Here is a 24,297-nt window from a genome sequence, read left to right as displayed (position 1 = left end):
GAGCTCAAACGATCCGCCTACCTCGGCCTCCCAGAGTGCTAGGATTACAGGCGTGAGCCACCGCGCCCGGCCTAATTTTTTCTATATATATTTTTAGTTGGCCATATAATTTCTTTCTATTTTTAGTAGAGACGGGGTCTCGCTCTTGCTCAGGCTGGTCTTGAACTCCTGACCTCAAGCGATCCACCCGCCTCGGCCTCCCAGAGTGCTAGGATTACAGGCGTGAGCCACCGCGCCCGGCCACATTCCTTTTTTTAAGATGCATCATAACCTGTTTTGTTTTAATGAATGGAAGTGTTTGACATAGAATCACCTTTGTAAGCAAACTTTGAGAATGTATTATTTCAAAAAGCACATTTCTAAATGACCCATGGATAAGGAGGAATTAGGAAATGATTAGAATTAATTGACAGTGGAAGTACTATTAATACATATCAAAACTTCTGAGATGCTGCTAAAGCCATCCTTGGAAAGTAAGGCCTGTCGCCTTTGTAGGTGTTAATGTGCCAGGCACTGTGCTAGACACAGACAGACAGCAGTGAGCAGAACAGGTACAGCCCTTGCTCTTTGGAGCTTACAGTCCAGTGGGAGGACAGTTAGTGAACCATTAATTGCATAAACATGTAATTAATTACAATTTGTGTTAAGTACTATAAAGAAAAGGTACCGACTGTTCTGAAAGTTGAATTGGGAAACTTTTAGATTAAGGGTCTAGGAAAGTCACTTTGAGGAAGTAATATTTTTGTCCTTGATTGACGAGAATGGAATCAAACTGTAGGATATTCCCTAAATAACTAAATTCTTAGTTTCCCACAATAGCTGATAACATAGTTCTTGCTGTGAGACTTCTTGAAATGCCTTGTCACAAAGAAAATACAATATATGAGTACACCCAAGTATGCTCTAAGTATGGATAGGAAAGGATGGGTAGGAAGTCTACTTTATTTTGTTTTGAATGGGAACTGACTATATTTAAGGTACCCAAACCATAACCCTATGATATAATTAAGTGGTTTTCTTCTCTAACTCTCCAAACTTTGGCACTCTCTTGGCTTCAAAGTCCATCTGATTTCTCTTTCATCTGCTAAAAATAATTTCTCCTTCTTTGAGCTCCTAGAAACTTTTCTATGTATTTGCCTATGGGGTAGTTTGCTGATATCAACCCTTATTTCTTTCCTAATGCTCAGGACTCAGCTTCAGGGTTCTTTTTCTAAATTTTGTAATATTACGTTGAAATATCAGCATGTCACTGATGCTACAAGATTGACAACTGTGACAACCACTAAGTTGTATGTATGACGGGGTCAAATGCCTCCTGATTGGTGAAAACAACAAAGAGAGAGATTTCAGCCTGAGAACTTTTAACTAGAAATGTCCAATAAAGGGGGTGGCTGGTCTGAATGAGTGCACTAGAGTGTCTCCTCAGGGGCGATTGCTTAATGTAAACACCCAGTGTTCACTGTGTTACAGAGTACAGTTGCTGTGTTGCAGAATGTTAAAAACCTCAACGTGTGTTCTCTAGGCGTCGGTCTGATGGTTTTTGGTTTGCTGTTGGGTGGCAAGGAGTTTAATGAAAGATTTAAAGAGAAATTGCCAGCACCCATTCCTTTAGAGTTCTTTGCGGTAAGTCAACTCGAGGCGATGACGTGTTCAACTTTAACAGCCCCATACACCTGTCTCTGTGAGGGATTTTGAAGTGGATGAAAGAGGAACAGGGAGTTAAAGGATCTTTTTTCTCTCAGTTCTGCTGAAAGGAGGTTAGAATTTGTCAAAGGGAACTCTTAAAAATTCACTGAAAAAAAGTAAAAAGAAAAAGCACCGAAACATAGACACAGATGATTTTTAAAATATAGGTGAAGACCGTATATGAAAATTTTAACATTATCCCTGAGTGATGGGATTATGGAGCATTTGTTTTTCCCAATTTTTTATTGTCTAATTGTTTTGTAATGAGCACATATTACTTTAATAACCTGGAAAAAAATAAAGCTGTTTCCATTTTGAAAAGACAAATATTCCCAAACTTTCTCATTCCTTAGTAATCCTAAACCAAAAGAAATACCTCACAGTTCCATTTATTAAGTAGTTAAGTCCAAACACCTTCATATGTATTTATGACTAACAACTTAGTAGCTATTTGTAAATATATGGACATGAATTGGAATAAAAAGTATTTTATTATGTTCTTAAGTAACTGCTGTCATTTATTCCTGGAATGTGTGTGTCTGGTGGGCACTGCACAAATCCTCAAACCTCAGAATCAGACTGGACACTGCTACCCTCATTTCCTATTCGCATGGATTTTTGCATGGTCCCTGCTTCTTAATCACAGCAACCACTGAACACCCAGCTTTACAAAGATATGGCATTGCTGAAGGGAACACAATGTAAACTGATGTTCAAACTGTGAACTACCTCCAGCTAGAAGTTTGCACAGTGTCCAACAGATGTCACTGTTTCCCTAGAGACCTTATAATATCCAAAGTGTCCCTGTGGTTGGCCCCCTCGATCTCCTTTGTGCATGTGTGGGAGCCACAAGGATAAAAAATATAAAGTATAGGTGTCTGATCCAAATTTAGCAAAAAGTTCCAGCTATGAAAACTAGGGGCTGGTATAGTTCATAAGGAAGCCAATCCTTTCCATCCTTTTCCATGCCTTGGTCTTATCTACTTCGTATTATTAATATTACCTTTTAACAAGCAAAAAAAAAAAAAAAGCTGTCACGTTTAAAACCTCTTCTCTCACTGGGGCTGAGCACAGAGTTCCTGTTTCACTTGGAGTACAGCACGAGGTTCTGAGCACCTTTGCATGGAAAGAAGGCAGGCAAGCTATAATTATGAAGAAAATGATGAAGATTGCCTCTCCCACCTTGGGTTACTAATTCTGTTTCCTGGGTTCCTTTTAAAAAGTCCTTCCTGTGTCCCAGGGGAATGGTTTTTTCATAATTCTATCATTGTAATTATAGTCTTCCAATAATACCTTAAACCAGTGATTTTAAACTTCTTACCTAAGTGCTCCTTAGCACAATAGAAAAAGAAGTCATATGGGAAAGTCTGGGGACTATTCTTTTTTTTTTTTTTTTTTTTCGAGACAGAGTCTCACTCTGTTGCCCGGGCTGGAGTGAGTGCCATGTGGCATCAGCCTAGCTCACAGCAACCTCAAACTCCTGGGCTCAAGCGATCCTCCTGCCTCAGCCTCCCCAGTAGCTGGGACTACAGGCATGCGCCACCATGCCTGCTAATTTTTTCTATATATATTTTTAGTCGACCAGATAATTTCTTTCTATTTTTAGTAGAGACGGGGTCTCACTCTTGCTCAGGCTGGTCTCGAACTCCTGACCTCGAGCAATCCACCTGCCTCGGCCTCCCAGAGTGCTAGGATTACAGGCGTGAGCCACCTCGCCCGGCCTGGGGACTATTCTTAAGCATGAAATTTATTTTTCTATCATAAAAACGTTTTTTGAGTTTTGAGTTCTCTTTTATAATACCTCTGTTTGTGTTGATATGAAAACAATGATTTAAATATTTACCACTGCATAAAATTGATTCAGTGGTAAATAATTGGCTCCAGGAACTTGAGCCATATTTATCCTGTGGGTTTTAATATTCTAGGTACTGTACCAGTTTGAAATGCGTAAAAAAATGCAATTAAGGTGGAAAACCATAATTGCCACAAACAGAAAAGGGCCTTTCCATTAAAGGGGCCCAAAATACCCATGTCCTCAGTCTCTTAGGCTGCTGTTTCTGATAATAAACTTGCCTTATTGGTTTCCTGCAGCAACCGCCACTGTGAAAGACTGGCACCCTTCCCTGGCTGGCCACTATTCCTTCTGTCCTGGATAACCCACTCAGAAAACTCTAACAGCGATAGTTCCTGGGGATGAAACAAATTGCTATGTCACCTTCTATTATCTATTATGGTTTTCTTCTTGTAGCACACTAAGGGTTGCACTTTCCACTCCAAGTAAATCTACAGCCTGACAATCCAGGATGGCCTTACGTACAGTGACACTCTGTGTGACATATGGTTCCACTCTGATCCTGACTCTGTAGCTGAAATGGAGAAGACGACTATGGGGTGCTGGTGGAGGCCTCTAACCACACTTGTGCTGCCGTTCTGGAATCAGGGTCAGCAGGGGATTCTAAATCCAAACATACATTTTATAATGAGACGCTGTCATTGTACCACCGTTTACATACACATTTACCTATCCTTTATTCATAATATCTTGGCCAGAGATTCATTTCACCTCCCCCAAAGGCAAGGTCAACTTCTGAGAGGTTTTATGGCCTCTTTCTAGTTGCATTCGACCAGCCAAACACCTCAGCATGGAACAGAATAAAGAAGAAAATTCCAGCCCACAAAGACACTGTAGAGTCCCTTTTAATTATGTGGGATAGAGTCATTAAGAGAAGTTAGAATTACTGGAAGCTAACAATAATAATTCTTTTTAAATTGGAATGTTAAAAATGAAATTTTCAAATTTGGCTTGGCTAACAAATTCTTTGAAGCTTATTATTGTGGCGTTTGAATATTCATTTCTAAAGGTGCACTTGGATTTGTGTCTGTTTTAGGTGGTCATGGGAACTGGCATTTCAGCTGGATTCAACTTGAAAGAATCTTACAATGTGGATGTCGTTGGAACACTTCCTCTGGGGTAGGAAAATAGTATTATTTTAAGAAACGGTGTGACTTGAATAATCAATGGACTTGTTGTTTCTAACTCCTGCTTTAGTATTCTTAAAATGAAAAATAATCTTTTTTCTTCTACATATCAAAGAGCAGAGGGTTTTAGGGGTTCTGTGTGTGTGTGTGTGTGTGTGTGTGTGTGTTTATTGTAAAAAAAAAAAAAAGCAGTTTACCATCTTAACCATTTTTAAGTATACAGTCAGTAATGTTAAGTATATTCACATTATAAGGACTTTTTTTATCTTGCAAATCTGAAACTCTATATCCATGAAACAACAAGTTCCTCTTTCTTCCTCCTCCGAGCCCCTGGTAACTACCATTCATCTTTCTGTTGTTTTGAATGTGACTCCTATAGGTACCTCATAAGTGGACTCATAGTATTTGCCTTTTTGTGACTGGCTTATTTCACTTAGCATAATGTCCTCAAGGTTTATCTGTATTGTAGCATGTGGTAGTACTCTCCTCCTTTTTTAAGGATGAATAATATTCCATTGTATGTATATGATGTATTTTATTTCTCCATTCATCTATCAATGAGCATTTGGGTTGCCTACACCTCTTGGCTATCACGAATAGTGCTGCTGTGGATATGAGTGTGCAAATATGTCTTTGAGACCCTACTTTCAGTTATTTTGGATATATATCCAGAAGTAGGATTACTGGATCTATTTTTAATTTTTTTTTAGGAACCTCCATACTGTTTTCCATAGCAGTTGTACCATTTTACAATCCCACCAACAGTGGCAAGTGGTTTTTCGTTTTATTTTGTTTTCTTAAACAGTTTTTAAAATCTCTCTTTGAGTGATATAGGCAAAAGCAAAAAAGCCTAAATCCTAGCCTGCCACTTACTAGCTGTGTCACGTTGAGCAGGTCACTTATCCTCTCAAAGCCTGTTTCCTCTCCTGCCTCGTGGACATAGTAATTTATCTCAAAGGCAGCTGTGAGGGTAGTGCGCATGGAGCAGTTAGGGTAGCACCCGGCACACACAGTAAGCACTCAAGACATGTTAACTGAAAGTTCTGAGGCGTGTTATTTCAATGAGTTTTCTAGTTTCAAATCGTTACTTCTTCCTTTATGTTATCTAACTCTGCATTTTTAAAATGTGTTATTCTCTTTATATTTGAAGGAGCAAGAGTGACTACTTCACCCTGTCCCTCTCCATCACTCTCTGGCTATCTCTCTGTATCCCTTGGTGTGTGTCTGTCTTCCCATCTTGTGTACTGTCTCTCTGTCTCTATCTCTCACCATCCGCTTCTCTTTTCCAAAGGACAGAGTCAGACATCTTCTCAGATGTTGGACATGGATGGAACCTGGCATGTTCCTTCAGGCCTTGCCCTCCAGTCCCATCCAAGAGTCTTCCGGGACACGGAGGGAGCAGAGGTTGCTCTTTAAGCCAAAGCTCACACTCCAGAGCAAGTGTTGAAGGAGGAAGTGTGCACTCTACTTTGAAATGTCAAAACAACAAATGGTTGTGATGAACATGTTACTTATAATGATTTAATGTAAAGCTATAACACGGTAATAACACCTTGCTTTTAGATTTGGACTTACAATTTATAAAATACTTTTATATCTATTATCTCAGTTGATGCTTATAATAACCCTATTGACAATATACATTATTATCCTCGTTTTACAAAAAAGTTTATTTATTCTCATTTATTCGTCATGTCTATTGAGTGCCTATTATATACCAGGGACACAGCAGTTAACAAAAACAAATACACAAGCTAAACAGTGCTTGTCCTCGTGGAGCTTATATTCCACTAGTGGAGATAGACAATTGAACAATAAGCAAATAAATAGTGAGAAGTGCTATGAGAAAAAAGTGAAGCCAGGTAAAAGATAGGACAGACTGGAGTTTCTGTTTTCGGTAGGGTATCAGGGAAGGTGATATTTGAGAAATGTGAATGAGGTTTAGTGACTCACTGGTGAGTTCCAGCCTGGACCCAGAACTCAGTCTTCTGATACCCAGGTGTGTGCTCTTTCCATTACCTCACACCTGGGTCGTTACAAAGTTAGTAATGTGATAGACATTAGTCTTTGATTGGATCCAACAGATAATCCATTTCAATTACTATTTACAAAAAATTTTATTAAATGTGAAATGATTACACTTAACAGTACTCCTTTTAAAAATATACTGATAGGCTGCGTAACAGTAATAAGCTATTCAAATACACACGCGTACACACACACACACACACACACACACACTGATAGGTTAAAATTGACATGTCACCATAATTTCTACTTAATACCTTCCTTTCCCTATTGCATTGTACTCAGATGCTGCTTTCTTTTATATGTGAGAGCTTAACTTAAAAAAAAAAAAAAAAAGAAAGAAAGAAAAGAAAATTTTACCTTTCTAGAACTTGGCTACCCAGAAACCTTATCTTTCTGGAACTTTGCCCAAAACCAAGTAGGTAACAAATACCTACCTACTTATCTGTGTACAATCATACTGTTTCAGTTATCTGTCTTATTGCTACATAATAAACCACCCCCAAAACAGTGGCTTAAAACAGAAACCATTAGGCCAGGCACAGTGGCTTACACCTGTAATCCTAACACTTTGGAGGCTGAGGTGGGAGGATCACTTGAAGCAAGGAATTCAAGACTAGCCTGAGCAACATACCAAGGCCCCTGTCTCTACAAAAAATAGAAAAGTTAGCTGGCGTGTCAGTGCATGCCTGTAGTCCCAACTACTCAGGGGGCTGAATCAAAAGGATTGCCTAAGCCTAGGAGTTGGAGGTCGCAATTAGCTACAATGATGCCACTGCACTCTAGCCCAGGCAACAGAGTGAGACCCTGTCTCAAAAACAAACAAACAAATAAACAAAAACCCACAACCACCATTAATTTGCATATAATTCTTTAGTCTAAGTTGGGCTGAGCTGTGTGGTTCTTCTGCTGGCCTTGCTTGGGGGTCTCTCATGCATCTGCAGATGTTTGAAGATGTGACTGTTGTTAGAGTATCCAAGAGGGCTCCACTCACATGTCTGATACCTCAGCTGGAGTGGCTGGAACAGCTGAGGGCTGGCTGGCATCTTCTCTAAGCGTGATGTCTCTAGCAGGGTAGCCAGACCTCTTTCCATGGTGGCTCAGGACAACAAGAAAGAAACACAGAGAATTTGCCAGGCCTCTTAAGGTACTCATATAGCCTCACTTCTATTACATTCTGTCAGTCAAAGCACATTACAAGACCAGTCTAGGTTTAGCCAGAAGGAAAACAGATTCCACATCTAGATGGGAGGAGCAGCATGCATGTACAAATATGAGGGAGGATGGGTTGGTGGCTGTATTTGAAAGCAGACTACCACACTTATTTGTACACATACTTATACTATACACTATACTATACGCTATACTATACACACACTTATCTATACACATACATAAAAACATACACATTGCAGTGTCCAGAAAGTGACAGTTTACTGTTAAAGATCCCAGTCATGCAATATATCCTGTCTTTTGATTTTGGATACTTAACTTATTCCAAAATACATCCTTTTTTTATATCCTAATTACTCAGGCCAAAACCTGCTGTGAGGCCTTCCCTCTCAGCTAATGCGTGTACAGCAAAGTGCAAGGGAAAGATGACAAACTTTATGGTCAGACCCCCTAAGTTTGACTCTCAGCTGCATCTTGGGCAAATTACTTAACATCTGTAAGCATCCATTTTCTCACCTAAAAATTAGGATAATAATGGCACCTATCCAATAGGAGCGTTGTGAGGAAAAATGAGATGACCTATGCAAAGCATGTAGCACATAGTCTAGCCTTAATAGATGTTAGGTTCCTTTCCCTTTCCCCCTGCCCTCTCCTTGTCCAATAACTTGAAACATCCCTTCTGTCCCTGTGCTATGACATATTAACCAAATAGGTATAGAGAGACAGGTTCTTGGTGGTTTTGTTATATTAATAAACTGACCTTGAGCAAATCACTTAACCTCACTATACCTCATTTTCCTCACCTGTAAAATAGGGATTATTATGGTGTCTAGTTCACAGGACTATTGGAAAGAATTAAATGAGCACAGAACCTGGCACAGAGGAAATACCCAATAAATGGTTGTTATGGTAATAATTATTATTGCATATCAATTAAATGATTATTATTTAGCCTAGTGCCTTTAATTGGAGCAGAATGCCTTTGAAAATCCCTATCCCCTTCCCCCATAGCATTCTAAGGAATCCCTATTCTATTTCTTTAGGACACGAGTCCCAATCTATAAGAATGGACCACAGAAGCTGGGTTCCCCACTGTGGGGTTCCAGGAGTCGCACTTTTGGCTCCTTCAGATTCACAGGATGTCCAGGTGTATAATCTGCTGTTCCTTTTCTGTATTAGAAACTCAAAGGATAAGATCATGGGAAGATGTTACATCAAATAACAAGGGAGAGAAGTGTGTACCTAATGTTTCAAGGACAGTAATTCTCCCCTAAGGCAGCCCTTGTCCAACACCCTCCCACCCCAAGACTTGGGTTTGAGTGTCTTGTGGCATCTGAGCACTTCTCTGACCCTCTCTTCTTCCTGGTTCTGTGTCTTACACCTGCCATCATTGTGCCGTGAAGTATGAAGTTACTCCTTTTATAAATAAAATAGCATCTGATCTCTGCTGATAACCTGTCCAGGTAGAAAGCCACACTCTGCAGTTTGGGCCTGGAAAGAACCTCTCTCTGTCAAGGAGGGCCTTCTTTATTGCCAAATCAGAGCAAACAAGGATCCAAGCATTGATCACCGCATTTGCAGAAAATGTCCTTCTAATTGCTCTCCTCTAGTCCCGTGTTTTTTCTCAGTGGTCACAACACCCGAGTTAAAGCCAGCTTGACTTTTCAGGCTACTACCTCCAGCCAATCCGGACACCAGCCTCTTCCACCTTGTATACGTGGATGCCATTGCCATAGCCATCGTTGGATTTTCAGTGACCATCTCAATGGCCAAGACCTTGGCAAATAAACATGGTTATCAGGTTGACGGCAATCAGGTAAAAATCATCAGTTTCCTGTAGATGGAATCATAGCAGTACAGTCATTGTGCTCTGTTATGGAAGGCATATGAACTAGATGTATCGATCTTGGTAGAAAAACTTACTTGGATGATGGATGTATTTGAAGCATGTATTTATTCAACTTTACATTTTTTTTCATTACTTATGAGCATTAGATAATCAGATCCCTGATGTACAGAGTCTTACCTCACCTAATGGGCAGGGGTTCACCTGGAAAGGTGAAATCTCCAATCTGAAGCTTATGCTTTGTCAAACTCCTTTAGATGTTATCCCTATTTTTAAAGCTCACAGAATAGAAGTAAAATATTTTTTCAGAGCCATTTTTGTTCCACAGGAAAGCTTACCTTTATTCATTAAACTCTGGGTATATGATTCATCACTCAAACTCCACAGTGTTCTCTTTGCTGCCTTGTTTTTGTAACATAGCCACAAATAAGGTATTTAATCTAAACATCGTGAGCTATAATCTTGGCATGACAGTGTCTATTTTAACACCCTGTATGTTTCTAAGGAGAAACTAGATGTTCCACATTCATATGAGATACAATGATCAAACTAGAAATACCCAAAAATAGCCCTAAGAACAGGAGTCACTTGCCCCAAGAAGACACTGGCATATACTTCTTGAGTAATAGTCCAGACATTTAAGAGATGCCAATAGTCCTATACATCAAGAACTTTCTCTTAAACAAAACAAAACAAAACAAAACAAAAAAAATCTGTCCCCTCTTACTGCAGTTTTCTTTAAAAAAAAAAAAAGCATTAATTGTATAGAGAGTGTGTTTAGGAAAGAGGGGCTGGGCAGGGAGCACAGCATTTATCTCTAACACAGTAAAAATTTTAAGCGTTTTTCCACCACCATAAAATATGCCATAATTCCTGTTTTGAACTGATGCTAAACAAATTCTTAAAACTGAAAAGAGATTGAAGAGACAGCCTGAACGGCTGAAAATGTGTATTAAAATGGGCTATCACGCTTTTCTTCCTGAAGAGCAACCTATCTCTTTTGTGTTTTCTTTCCACATGGAAAAGGAGCTCATTGCCCTGGGACTGTGCAATTCCATTGGCTCACTCTTCCAGACCTTTTCAATCTCATGCTCCTTGTCTCGAAGCCTTGTTCAGGAGGGAACTGGAGGGAAGACACAGGTGTGTATATAACAGGCCTCTAAGAACTGGTGATTTGGGTGGTGATTAAACTTTAATCTCTTGATTCTATTCTGAACCCAAACAAAGCTACTCTGCCTGCAGATCCATGCTCCAGTGAGCTGTGTAGTGAATGAGAGAAAGGCAAGATTGGTTGAAGCGAATCACAAGGAACTGAATCTATAGAAAAGAAGTATATTCTCCAGTTAAATTGGAAAGTTATGCAACACTCAGCTACCAGTAAACCTCAAAGTTCAGACATGGGATGTTGTTATGAAAGCCTGAGACTGAGTGTGGCAGGATGCCAGCACCATCCAATAGAACTGTCTGCAATGATGGAAATATTTAATATAGGCACTGTACAATATAGCAACATGACTCTTGAGTACTTGAAATGTGGCTAGTGCAACCAAGACCTGAATTTTAAATTTTATTTAATTTTGATTTTGTAAAACCTAAATGGCCACATGTGACTAGTAGCTACTATATTGGACAACAAACCCTTATCTGAACTCTTTTGACCCTTATGGGTCTCAGGTTGACACCAGACTTCTTTCCCCGCCTATCTGACAAGGGCATTTCAGTCAAGATATTTAAGCATTTCAGCTTCTGTTTAAAAGCCATAAGAAGAACCAAAACTTCAAAGAGGGAATGGGATGGAGTTACAAGTTTATGTAATGGTTTATGTATAGAGTTGTGTAATAGTTTATTGCATTGGATCCATATTTTCTTGATCTTCCCACAGTGATTATCCAAAGAATAAGACCACCCTATACCCCACCTCTTACTCAAGTCTCCTAAAAGCCCCTTCCATGTGTCTTCTCTCATTCAGCTTGCAGGTTGTTTGGCCTCGTTAATGATTCTGCTGGTCATATTAGCCACTGGATTCCTCTTTGAATCATTACCCCAGGTGTGTAGTGTGGACTTGGTGTGAGGCTCTTCCACGTGTAGAGATGTTGTTGTTTTGTTTCTTTATATTTTTGTGGCTCTACTAGAGATTTTTACTGTAACCCTAGCAGGGTGGATATGAAAAAGGGCCAAAACTAGGACCAAGATCCTACTCCATAATCTGATAGATGCCCACAGGACCTTAGGAAAGCCATTTCAACTCCTCTTGGTCTCAGTTTCCTTATCTGCAAAGCAGTTTGGACTGGCTAACCTCCCAGGTCCCTATTCTCTTTGACCATCTATTTTTTTAATTAATTAATTTATTTATATTTTTGAGACAGGAGTCTCACTCTGTCACCCTGGGTAGAGTGCAGTGGCATCATTGTAGCTCACTACAACCTCCAACTCCTGGGCTCAGGTGATCCTCCTGCCTCAGCCTCCTGAGTAGCTGGGACTACAGGTGTGCTCCACAATGCCCAGCTAATTTTTCTATTTTTAATAGAGATGGGGTCTCATTCTTGCTCAGATTTGTCTCGAACTCCTGAGCTCAAGCAATCCTCCTGCCTCGGCCTCCCAGAGTGCTAGGATTACAGGCATTAGCCACTGTGCATGGCCTCTTTGACCATCTATGACCCGATACTTTCATTAAAAATCTGAAACAACCTATACTCATAAGACATTTATTTGCTGATATATTTAATCCAGTGGAGATCAGGAACAATAGAGAGTAGAATAGGTTGTAGTTTATGCCTGTAATGCCAGAGCTTTGTGAATCCAAGGTAGGAGGATCACTCGAGAACCAGGAGTTTGAGACTAGTCTGGACAATATAGCAAGACCCCATCTCTACAAAAACAAATATATATAACAAAAAAAAAGAAAATCATAATATAGGAAGACCATGGATGAAATAATTCATTGAATACCAAGTTTAATTCTGAACCTCTTGACCATCATGCCCGTCTGCTGCTAGGATATAAGCCTGGCTTTCCAAGGCCCATTTTAGCTAACCAAGTCCTGAAAATCCAGGTATTCATGGCTCCAAAGACATTGTCAGTGCCACGTAGGAAGTGGTCAAGGAGAAGACGTAGGGAGGGCAGCAGGAGGACAATGAGCCAACAAAGGGCTCTGGGACATGAGGAGAGGCATGCGGCATGTGCTCTGTTTCAGGCTGTGCTGTCGGCCATTGTGATCGTCAACCTGAAGGGAATGTTTATGCAGTTCTCAGATCTCCCCTTTTTCTGGAGAACCAGCAAAATAGAGCTGGTAAGTAACAAAGGTGATGATTAGGTTAATGTGTCATAGCAGCAAATATGATTAGTGCTAATAAAAATGTGAGAAAGATAAGTTAATGCAGTCAGTGGTTATGTGCAGTATCCAGTTAGGTGAGGTGAAAGTAGCTTGTGCGTGTGTGTTTAATTCTTAATGGAAGTTTTAATATGATTCCCCATAAAGCTTTCTGTCTTTTGTTTAGACCATCTGGCTTACAACTTTTGTGTCCTCCTTGTTCCTGGGATTGGACTACGGTCTGATTACTGCTGTGATCATTGCTCTGTTGACAGTGATTTACAGAACACAGAGGTGAGTGCCCAGATTGGAATGGGTGTGAGTGTCCTGGCTGAGACTACAATGTTGACTTAAAGTGTAGACTGAAGCTTGCATTGGTGAAAGTGACGCCGTTTGGTTATTTCAAGTTAGCATGAGTAGGCGCTATAACATTCATGCAGCCTATTGACTAAATAAACAAAATGCCAAATAAAAAATTCCATATAATTTTGCCAAATGCTCTACTGTGTCACAATTTATACTTTCATCAGTGATTTTTTTTTAAAAGAGCCTAATTTCCATCATCATCTGTGCCATTCCCAGCCCAGTGCTACACTGGTTTATTTACCCTCTTCTGAGTGAACCACATTCTTGCAATTTGTTTTGGCACCAGGTGCTGACATGAGTTTTGATGACATGAAGTGAACTCTGACACCGTTATCATATGCAGTTCTCCAGTTGTCCCTTCTTCCACCCTGAACCATTATCCCATGGCATCTCTTCTGAACTGAACCTGCTAGGGAAGGTATAAAATAACCTTTAAAAGGCTACTGTTGGCCAGGTGCAGTGGCTCATGCCTGTTATCCTAGCACGTTGGGAGGCCGAGGCGGGAGGATCACTTGAGCCCAGGAGTTTGAGGTTGTAGTGAGCTATGATGACACCACTGCACTCTACCCAGGGTGACAGAGTGAGACTGTCTGGAAAAAAAAAAAAAAAAAAAAAGTTACTATTTACAATAAAGAAATCACCATAAAGATAAAAAGGAAACATTTTGTGTCATAGCAATAGCCTAGACTTTAGACTCAGGCAATCCTGGGTTCAAGTCCTGGCTGCACCTTCTGTAAGTTCTGTGATTTCATGCAACCTCTCAGAGCCTTGATTTCTACATCTGTAAAATGAAACTAATACTTGCCACCTCAAATAGTTACAATAAGATTTAAATAAGAACAAGGCATGCAAAGAGCTAGCACAGCGTCTGACGTGTTCTACCCATTCAACCAATAACAGTGCCCTCTCCTCTTTCACACAAAGAGGAATGAAAATGAGATTAGTTTGGTTTTGCCTATAGTTGCAAATCACATAATGGTTCTTAAAGTTTTCACTGTGATGTGTTGAAAGGCCGCTGGATGGGGATGTTGACCCTTTATCTGCAGAACGGCGGGATGCTCCCCATGCTCTGGAGTAGGAAATGAGCATTTTCATCATTAAAAATGACATTAGAGGAAAATGTGAGATTAACAACATGTAGGATTCTAAACTCAGGTTAAGAATGAAAAAATTCTAACACTGTTGCCCATTACTATCTAAAAGTTTTTCCCTTTGTTATGAAGAACATTATTTGAGGGAGAAAGAGAAGTATAGCATTTTTTTAAAAACTTGCCCAATTTTAAAAATTATGATAAGAAACCAAAAAATCCTATTTGGTAAAGAAGACAAAAAACAACAATAATCTCAAAAATTCTAGACTGTGGCTTGTTAAAGGATATAGATATTTTTAAACCATAATGTTCAGCAAACCTCTAAGATAAAGAACTCTTGTATGTAATGATAGTTAACTAAAGTTAATTTTTATGTTCTGTCCTATGTTGGTAATTTTAATGGGTCTTTGTAGCTTAGAGTTTGGACAACCAGCACTCAGGATACTTGTTTATTTTCAGCTGGCTTTTTCTGTAATTAGGACACACTTTCAGGATATGAGTAGTAGTGCATTAGCTTTGACCTGTTGTTCCAAACACTCAGTTTTCCCCAGAGCATGCATAGTTAAGAGACAGCCATTTCATTCAGCAAACACTTCCTGAATGCCTCTTCCATGCAGACACCAAGGGTGCCATAAATGAGATGGAGGTTTGGCTTCTGCTCCCGAAGAGGTAACAGTTTGGTCAGTGTTATAAACATACTGACATACTGAAATAATTATAATCTTCATTGAATAGATATTTGTTGAGAGCCTATTATGTTCCCAGAGAGATGCTAGACTCTAGGGATATTGTAGTAAATATGACATGGCCCTTCCCTTCATAGAGATCGTATTCTCCTGGGAATGACAGACATGTAATAATGATGATATTAATAATGGTAGTGAGGCTGGGCAAGGTGGCTCACACCTGTAATCCTAGCACTCTGGGAGGCCGAGGCGGGCGGATCGTTTGAGCTCAGAGTTCGAGACCAGGCTGAGCAAAAGCGAGACCCTGTCTCTACTAAAAAAAATAGAGATTAGCTGGACAACTAAAAATATATAGAAAAAATTAGCCAGGCATGGTGACACATGCCTGTAGTCCCAGCTACTTGGGAGGCTGAGGCAGGAGTATTGCTTGAGCCCAGGAGTTTGAGTTTGCTGTGAGCTAGGCTGATGCCATGGCACTCTAGCCAGGGTGACAGAGCGGGACTCTGCCTCAAAAAAAAAAAAAAAAAAAAAAAATGCCAGAGTCTTTTGTCCTGACCAGATTGTTTGTGTGGTATGGTGTGTGTGATGGGGGTCAGTGTGGGGGGTGTGTGTGTGATGTATATTCTGCATGGTATGAGATGTATGTGATGTGTGTGTACTGTGTGGAGTGTATGCATGTGTTTATGTGTGGTATGTGGTGTGGGGGTGTGTGTGTCTATTGTATGTGGTGTATGAATATGTGGTATGTGATATGTGTGTAGTATATATGCATATGTGTGTGGTATATAGTGTGTGTGTGTATATTGTGTATGTGGTATGTAGTGTATGTATATGGTGTGGTATATGTGTAGTATTATGCATGTGTGTGTGGTGTGTATATTGGGGGTGTGGGGTATATATTGTGTGTGTGGTATGTGGGGTGTGGAGGGTGTATGCATGTGGTATATGAGTATGTGTGGTACATGTATGTGGCATGAGGTGTGGGGTATGTTGGCCTTGGAATAACACTGGGAATGTGATATACGTGAAGCCCTTCTGCAAAGGGACCATATAAGGATCAAATATTCCTGAATTCACTAGAAAATCCTTACATGACATGTAAACATACAAAACCTTATGTTTAAATCATACCACACCTCAACACAATGGTATTTAATATACTCTCTATCTCCAGTCCGAGCTACAAAGTCCTTGGACAGCTTCCCGACACGGATGTATATATTGATATAGATGCATATGAGGAGGTAGGACCTGTTTTAATCATTTTAAAAGGTTGTGAGCATGTGATTTGATTGGCTAAGTACTATTTTTACCCAGGACAAAAAGTAGGGGTGAAGGGAGGGAAGTATAGTGCTCAAAGTGAGAAGTCTGAGCTCCAATTGACTGTCTGGATTCAACTTTATAGTTTTTACTATGCATTAACTACTCAGTTTCCTAATATTTATTTTTCCTCATTTTAAATGGGGATAAATATGTATTGTTGGAATTAAAGTATTTATTTGCAAAACACTGAAACCAAGAGGATGGTTTGTATGTGCATGGTTTTCTTCTGATGTGTTTGTGATAAAATACTAACTTTAACCACGTAAAATACAGGTGGTGGGACTGTGGAATTCTCCCACTTTGTTTTAATGGTTAAAATTATGTCTTCAAATTTTCTTGATTTTGAATGTTCTTTTCTTTTGTGGAATCTCAAAGACTTCTACAAAATCTTTAAAACTAGTTTTGTCTGTTTGTTTTGCTTTATGCTTGGGAAGAAATTCTCAGACTCACAATAGGGTATTAGGAAATGAAGAAAGTAGACTCACTATTCCAGAGAATTGTGTGCTGGATTACTCATTTCCAAACTGCATCCTAGAGTTCCACAGGGCTTCTCAGTGAAGAATTCACTGTGTCCATTTGGCTCCTTCCTGCATTCTGTGAATCAAACCAATGTAAACCTCTGTTCATTTGCTTTGCCTGCTTCTCACAGTCTGGACAGCAGCCTTTCCTCTCCTATCTATTTTCTTTTGTCTTTTTGAATATTTTTCAGTTCCTTCTTCTTTGTGTTTAATGGTAAAAATAAAGATGGACTTTTAAAAGAAATGGGAAGATGTGCATTTTTAAAAGCTTTCCTCGTAGAACTCTTCTTTCCAGAGTAGTATCATTTTACCTAAACTAAACCCTGAAAGAGGGCCCTTAGCAACTTCTGTGTTAATTTTTAAGTTGAAGGAGGGAGGCAATTGGCATTTTTGATTCTGAAATATTTCCATGTGCTAAAGTCACTAATATTTTACTCCTCAGGTGAAAGAAATTCCTGGAATAAAAATTTTCCAAATAAATGCCCCAATTTACTATGCAAATAGTGACTTGTATAGCAATGCATTAAAAAGAAAGGTGAGTTATGAGAAATTGAGTGATTATTTCTGAGGGGGGACTTGTGGGCTGACAAGATTGTGAAAGTCGCTTAGCTGTCTTAGTATTTTTATTATTTTTATACTATTTCATTTTTTCTCTGTCTCTCCTCTCTCTCTCTCTCTCTTTTAAATTGTGGGAATATTTAAAGTATACCACTTTAAGCATTTTCACGTGTACAATACAGTGAGTGGCATTAAGTACATTCAGATTGTTTTGCAACCATCACCACTGTTCATTCTCTCCTATCATATGTACATATTACCTTTTCAAAAAAATTTTAAGAAAGTGAAAAGATAACTTTAGGTTTCGTTCTCTTTGGATCATGTGGGCTGCTTTGTCATGATTAGAACTCAACCCTAAACCGCCACATATATAGGAAAACCTCCCCATCAACCCACAGAGACTCTTAAATGTAAGAATCTGAGGGATCTAAGTTTGGTGAAGACCACCCTAAAAATTCTGTTTAATACTTTAGCTTCTGTTTGTCTTTAATAAAGACTGAGAATGAGAAAAGCTACTGATATTCTTCTAATGAGGGAGTGACCAGTTCAGGACTTCTGAGGACAAGGTATAGCCAGGGTTGGGGTGAGAACATGGCTAGGAAAGCAGTTAAATGGGGAGATTTGAGGAGGTCTGGCATTTGGGTGTGTCCCTGGAGCCATGAAGTGGTTTTGCATATATTTCTCTTCTGTGAAGACTGGAGTGAACCCAGCAGTCATCATGGGGGCGAGAAGAAAAGCCATGAGGAAGTACGCTAAGGAAGTCGGAAATGCAAATGTGGCCAACGCGACTGTTGGCAAAGCTGTGAGTGGTCTTTTCATTGTAATTTTCCCTTCTCTCTTGATCTGCAGTGCCCACCGTCTTTATTGAAATTTAAACACAGCATGAAGTTACTAAAATAGGAGTGGTTAAAGCTGGGGTGAGGTGGCTGATAGCTATAATCCTTGAGCCCAGGAGTTTGAGGTTGCAGTGAGCTGTGAAGACACCACTGCACTCTAGCCCAGGCAACAGAGTGAAACCCTGTCTCAAAAATAAATAAATAAAATAGGAAAGTTTAGAAACAATCTAAGTATCCTTTACATGTTAAATGTCATCTATGAGGATGCTTCTGAAATAAGTAGTGAAAACATTTCTTTAAAAAATCAAAATCACACAGTACCTTAATAAATTTCACCATTAGCATTTTGTCATAGATTTATTCAGCTGATAGTAAAAAAGCTCAAAGGCTGGCTTTTGCTGTTCAGGCTTGTGTGACCTGTCATGCTCAAGTTAATGGGACTGTTTTAGAAGTTAGGGAGAAACAGATAGCATGACTAAGGAGAGTGTGTTTTATTGGACAAAAAAGAGAGGAGGAGGAAGAGAAGAAAAATTGAGCTAAAATTGAATGCTGTGTATACATTCTTTTCTGGTCATATTACAAGACTGGAATATGACCAATATTTTAGAAGGGATCTGGTATAGTCAGTAGTTTGAGAATTTAAGGGCTGATTTTCCATTATAAATCTTTGTCACAACCAAAAACTGAATAGTTCATTGAATTCTGGTTTGGTTTAATTTTTGACATAGGATGCAGAAGTAGATGGAGGAGATGGTACCAAGCCTGACGAAGAGGATGGTGAAGTAAAATATCCCCCAATAGTCATCAAAAGCACATTTCCTGAAGAACTGCAAAGATTTATGCCCCCAGGGGATAATGTCCACACCATCATTCTGGATTTTACACAAGTCAATTTTATTGATTCTGTCGGAGTAAAAACTCTGGCAGGGGTAAGCATCACCCTGAACAAGTCATTATTTAATATCTCTTTACCCAGGGTTGCCATGAGTAAAATCAGGGAGTTGAACTAGGGTCCCTTTCCAACTCCTAAAATTCTTTTTCATTGTTTTTTTCAACTTTTGATTGTGGAAAATTCCAAAAACATTCAAAAGTGAAGAGCAGAGTATAATAAATCCCCATATAACAATCACTCAGCTTCAATAATTATCAATGTATGGTCAAGCTGGTTTCATTTATACCCAACATCATTTTCCTTTCTCCTATTTTGAAGTACATCCCAGTCATCATTATCATCTGTAAATATTTCAGTATCTATCTCTACAAGAAGATTCTTCTTAAAAAATCATTTCTATAATACTTTTATTATACCTAAGTAAAATTTCACAATTTTTGATACCCCTAATAATCACTGTATAAAAAACAAAAAAATGTAAAACTATTTTTAACTAATTATCTCAAAAATGCATAATTATTGAAGCAGAGTAGCTCAAGTGAATGAGTTAGTATGTCTGTCACTGAAGAATATACAGATTAAAAAGAAACTTTTATCTGTCACAGATTCAAGATAAACTAAACTTTATTTCAACATTATTACAGATTGTAAAGGAATATGGAGATGTCGGTATTTATGTATATTTAGCAGGATGCAGTGGTGAGTACAGTGGAAATTTTTCCCTTAATTTTTTAATAAAAATAATTCTTCTGAAAAATCACTTTACAGCCAGCTTTGAAATTAGCCACTTATAGTCTCATATCACTTATACTTACGGCAGGCCTCCTGAACTGGAGTTGGAGGAAAATAGCCAGTAATAATTATTTATTATTTAGTGGCTGCCACAGACATATTACAGTTACATAAAATCATTCAGATTGCTTGTTTCTCCAGGCAGTGGTTTTGGAATACCTGGCCTGCTATTTTTGTTTTATGTTATCTTTGGTTAAAACAGTACTTGAAAATGAAATCTACATAAAGACATCACTTTTTACCTGTCAGATTGGCAAAAATCAAAAATGGTTGACAATATACTGTGTAGGCACAGTGAGAAAACAGGCTCTCTCAGACTTTGCTGGTGGGAGTGCAAAATAGAACAGCCCCTATGGAGAACAGACTAACACTATATTTCAAAATTACAAATGCATTTACCTTTTACCAAAGCAAATCCAGCAATATGCTGCACACATTCAAAATGGCAAACGTATGTGACTGATCATCACAGCATTGTCTATAAAAACAAAAGACTGGAAAAAACTCAAGCACCAAACAAAAGGGACTAAGTTAAACTAGGGTACATCTGTACAATAGAATACCATGTAAAAAAATATAGTAAAAGAGTTCAGAATAATATGTATACTATGCTATTTTGGCAGTAAGAAAAGGGGAAAGATAATAATATATATTTATATTTACTTATATTTGCATAGAGAAATCTTAGAAGAATATACAAGAAAGTAATTAAAGTAGCTTCCTGGGACTGGAGGTGTGACGAGGTGGAGAGAAGGATTGGAGTGAGACTTTTACTGTAGCGTTTTAATATGTAAACAATATGAAAATGTTACCTTTTTTTGTTAATGTTCAAGATCGATATCCAGAGTATGGACTAATTTCCTTTTCTTCTTTTCGTAGCCCAAGTTGTGAATGACCTCACTCGAAACAGATTTTTTGAAAATCCTGCCTTATGGGAGCTGCTGTTCCACAGCATTCATGATGCAGTTCTAGGCAGCCAAGTTCGAGAGGCGCTGGCTGAACAAGAAGCCTCAGCGCTCCCTCCCCAGGACGACTTGGAGCCTAACGCCACTCCTGCCGCTCCAGAGGCGTAGTTGAGGACCTCAACCTGGGGTTATGAGCTTCTCCTGAAATTCCTAATTTACACATTTTAAATACTAGACAATAGATTTTTTTTTCCTAAGGGTAAACCCTAGTAGTCAAGGCTTGATTTGGAGGGTGAATGACGCATAGCAAGATGTATCTTACTTGTGTTTTTTTAATTGAATATTTCAAAGATAAATTGGCCTCTTGCCTGCATTTATTGTGCAGTGACCTTTCTGTTACTTTCTAGTACTACCCTTTTAAGCCAAGCTCTTAAAATTTATTTCCTTTAAGTACTTTACCTATGAATAGGATATGCTGTCACCACTCAGAGATTACCACGGTTAACACCTTAATGCATATCCTCCCAGATCTTTTTCTATGCATATTTATTTACATTTTTTTCATTACTTCAACTGTTTAATCAAACTTCAAAATCACAGATTTACAGTAATAATTTAAAAAGACAATTATGTATAGCTTTGAGGTTAAATTTTTAAATGAAAACCAAAATAAGATCATATCTACATAGTGTTTTAAAACCTATTTTTTTAATCAACAATCTCCACTTTCTCATTTCAGAATATTTTGTTTGTTTGTAGAGATGGGATCTCACTGTGTTGCCCAGCCTGGTCTTGAACTCCTGGCCTCAAGTAATCCTCCTGCCTCACCTTCCCAAAGTGTAGAATTACAGAATATTTGTACCTCAGACCTTATTCAGATTTTCCCAGTTGTCCCCAAATTTGCAATTGGTTTGTCCAAATTGGTATTCTATGACTTTACATTGCAACTGGTCATGTCTCTTGAAGTCCCTTAAGTCTATTGTAATCCAGCACAGTTCCTTTTCTCATAACATTGACTTGTTAAAACTGAGGTGGTTGTCCTGTAGAATCCCGTTTGTGAATTTATCTAGTTGCTTTTTCATGGTGTTGTTTAGCTTGTTTCTTTATTCCCTGAGCTACCTACAACCTAGAAGTTAAAGGCTTCATGAATTCCAGTTAAAACATTTTGTGCTAGAAGATACTATAGGTAAGAAACATGCTTCATGTTGCATCATATCAGAAAACATGTAATATCTAGTTGACCTCCCGTTAACAGTGCTAAGGTGTAATAGATCACTGGATTGGCATGACAGTCTGATCCTCCAGTTTGGTTTTCTCATTTGTGACTACATGCTTATCTGTATGAATGTTCCTTTGACAGTGAATGAGTGTCCAGTTCCCCATTAGCCATTCACCCAGGAGTTTTAACATCAAGTGATAATTCTTGCCTAAATCAGTAATTTTATTAGGTTTGTGGATTTTTTTCTAATTCTCTCTTTTCTTATTCTTTTAGGATTTGGTTGTTGTCTGTAAACTATAATTTCCCCTCAACTTGAGTTATTTGGTCATCCTTAAATACAGTTCTTACTAAAAAGGCAGGTTGAATGTTTTTTTATTTCCACTTAATTATCAACATCAAATTGAAGAGTTGGTTTAATAGATGGTGACAAATTAGGGTTTTATAGATTTCTCTTTTTTGGCATAATTGTAGTCTCATGAATTTTCATAGTTTGAATGTCTTTCGGTCCAATATATTCTTTTTGATGCTTGAATTAAGTCACAACTGTGACCAGTGGAAGTCCCTAGCAGCTTTGTTGTTCTTGCTCATAGTAAAGTAGGCTTGAAGACCATGCTTTTAAGAAAGCTAACCCCCAGGTCTAATTTAATATCTTCCTTCAAAGTCCGTAAGAGTTATCAGTTAATTCATCAAACTCAGTTTTTGGCCTATGAGTAAAATACTTATCTTAATCATTCCTTATAGTTGATATATTATAGAAACATGGAATGGCAATGTCAATTTGTCACTGAAAGTTCTTGCTCTTGTGGTGGTTTCTAATATCTAACTACCAGCTTACTGCAAATCAAAACATAGGCATTAGCCAACCTGTCTAAAGCCTCTTCTTCTAAGAGTTCCTGTTAATAATGAGTTTGTCTTTTTTTTATGTTTTCTTATTAACTCTTTGTTTTAGATTTCATGAAGGAGATACTGCCAGGAGAAAAGTGGTCAGATCCCAGTAGAATTATGCTAGGATGGCCTACTTGCAACCAAACCCTTTGGTTTGTTTGCTTTAACTCCTATTAGGTTTTTCAGTGTCTTTATTAATTTAATTCAAAGTAGACCCCTCCTTTCTAATCAATAATTTATTTAGTTCTAGAGTGAAGTTAGATTTCCATACTGTTATTTCCTTTGCAATCATCACAGGCAAGACCAGATACATCTGCATTCTGATACAGACTGCCTTCTGAAAGAGCATGTAGTTGTAGAAACTCAGCTTATACTAGAAACTTTTGTAAAAGGGCCCATGTCATTTCAGCCATTTAATAGAATTTAAGGATTTTAAACAATGTTATAAAATACATCACTGCATATTCTTTAGCACTAGTCTTCAACAAATGCCTTCCATACAGTAGATACGCAAGTCCCAGTGATTGGTAGATTGAAAGTAGTGTACAAAAAAGCTATGTCTATGGCTTGCATGTTTGTATTTAACTTTTCCTGTTCTTTAATTTTTACAGTTTTGAATAGAATTCTATCATGTACATAAAAAGCACCTAAGTCTTATTGAAGGTGGGAAAATATATTTTTGTTTTAGCAGTTTGTTTAGCATCTGAGAACATGAGTGCATTTCAAAAAAAATAACATTTCCCCTATATGTAAATATGTCAGAATGTTAGAATTATTTCATACAGTGGAATATTTCCTGACCTTTTTTGTCTTAGTCTTCTCTCTTACCTCTCAAGTAATTGCTATGTAAGCCCACCTATTCTTTCTGGGCCTAATAGCTGCTAGTGTATGCCTTTCTGTGTTATCCAAATTCAGATTCATATTGTCCTATCAAAATGAGCATAATCTACATTGATATTTATAGGGACTGGACCAGCCTTATTTTATGGCAATACGGGACAGCCCTGTTTTCAGGAAGGTCTCATAAAGAGAAGTCCTTTGAATCTCTGCCTCATGGATGGATGGAATGTTTGAAAACAACTGTGACCCAGGGCCCAGGAAACTCCAATTCATTTTATAGACATTGACTCTGTATAAGCTTATGGTGGTTGATAATGGGATCCCAATTGCCAACCTCATCTGCAGTGGGACCCAGAGAAACAAT

At 38.4% G+C, this 24,297-nt stretch overlaps 1 protein-coding gene across 9 annotated transcripts in view; it reads left to right on the top strand.

The window, feature by feature from the left end:
* The window catches only part of SLC26A5 (solute carrier family 26 member 5), a 70,923-nt gene that overhangs the window by 33,683 nt on the left and 12,943 nt on the right, over positions 1-24,297 (top strand). The window contains exons 8-20 of one of the 9 annotated variants that reach the window (XM_069462210.1): positions 1,471-1,623; positions 4,575-4,657; positions 9,535-9,682; positions 10,739-10,852; positions 11,682-11,759; positions 12,906-13,001; positions 13,210-13,316; positions 16,340-16,409; positions 17,449-17,541; positions 18,259-18,366; positions 19,129-19,329; positions 19,937-19,991; positions 20,964-21,345. In XM_069462210.1, coding sequence (XP_069318311.1) covers positions 1,471-1,623; positions 4,575-4,657; positions 9,535-9,682; positions 10,739-10,852; positions 11,682-11,759; positions 12,906-13,001; positions 13,210-13,316; positions 16,340-16,409; positions 17,449-17,541; positions 18,259-18,366; positions 19,129-19,329; positions 19,937-19,991; positions 20,964-21,157 — 1,500 coding nt within the window. In that variant the 3' untranslated portion in view covers positions 21,158-21,345. Of the gene's footprint in view, positions 1-1,470; positions 1,624-4,574; positions 4,658-9,534; positions 9,683-10,738; positions 10,853-11,681; positions 11,760-12,905; positions 13,002-13,209; positions 13,317-16,339; positions 16,410-17,448; positions 17,542-18,258; positions 18,367-19,128; positions 19,330-19,936; positions 19,992-20,963; positions 21,346-24,297 lie in introns of those variants that run through there. The other 8 variants (XM_069462212.1, XM_069462211.1, XR_011231784.1 and 5 more) reach the window with 8 other exon arrangements.

Source organism: Eulemur rufifrons, chromosome 29 (assembly GCF_041146395.1).
Source record: "Eulemur rufifrons isolate Redbay chromosome 29, OSU_ERuf_1, whole genome shotgun sequence".
NCBI lineage: Eukaryota > Metazoa > Chordata > Mammalia > Primates > Lemuridae > Eulemur > Eulemur rufifrons.
The sequence above is the reverse complement of the archived record's forward strand: the minus strand, read 5'-3'. Positions and strand labels throughout refer to the sequence as shown.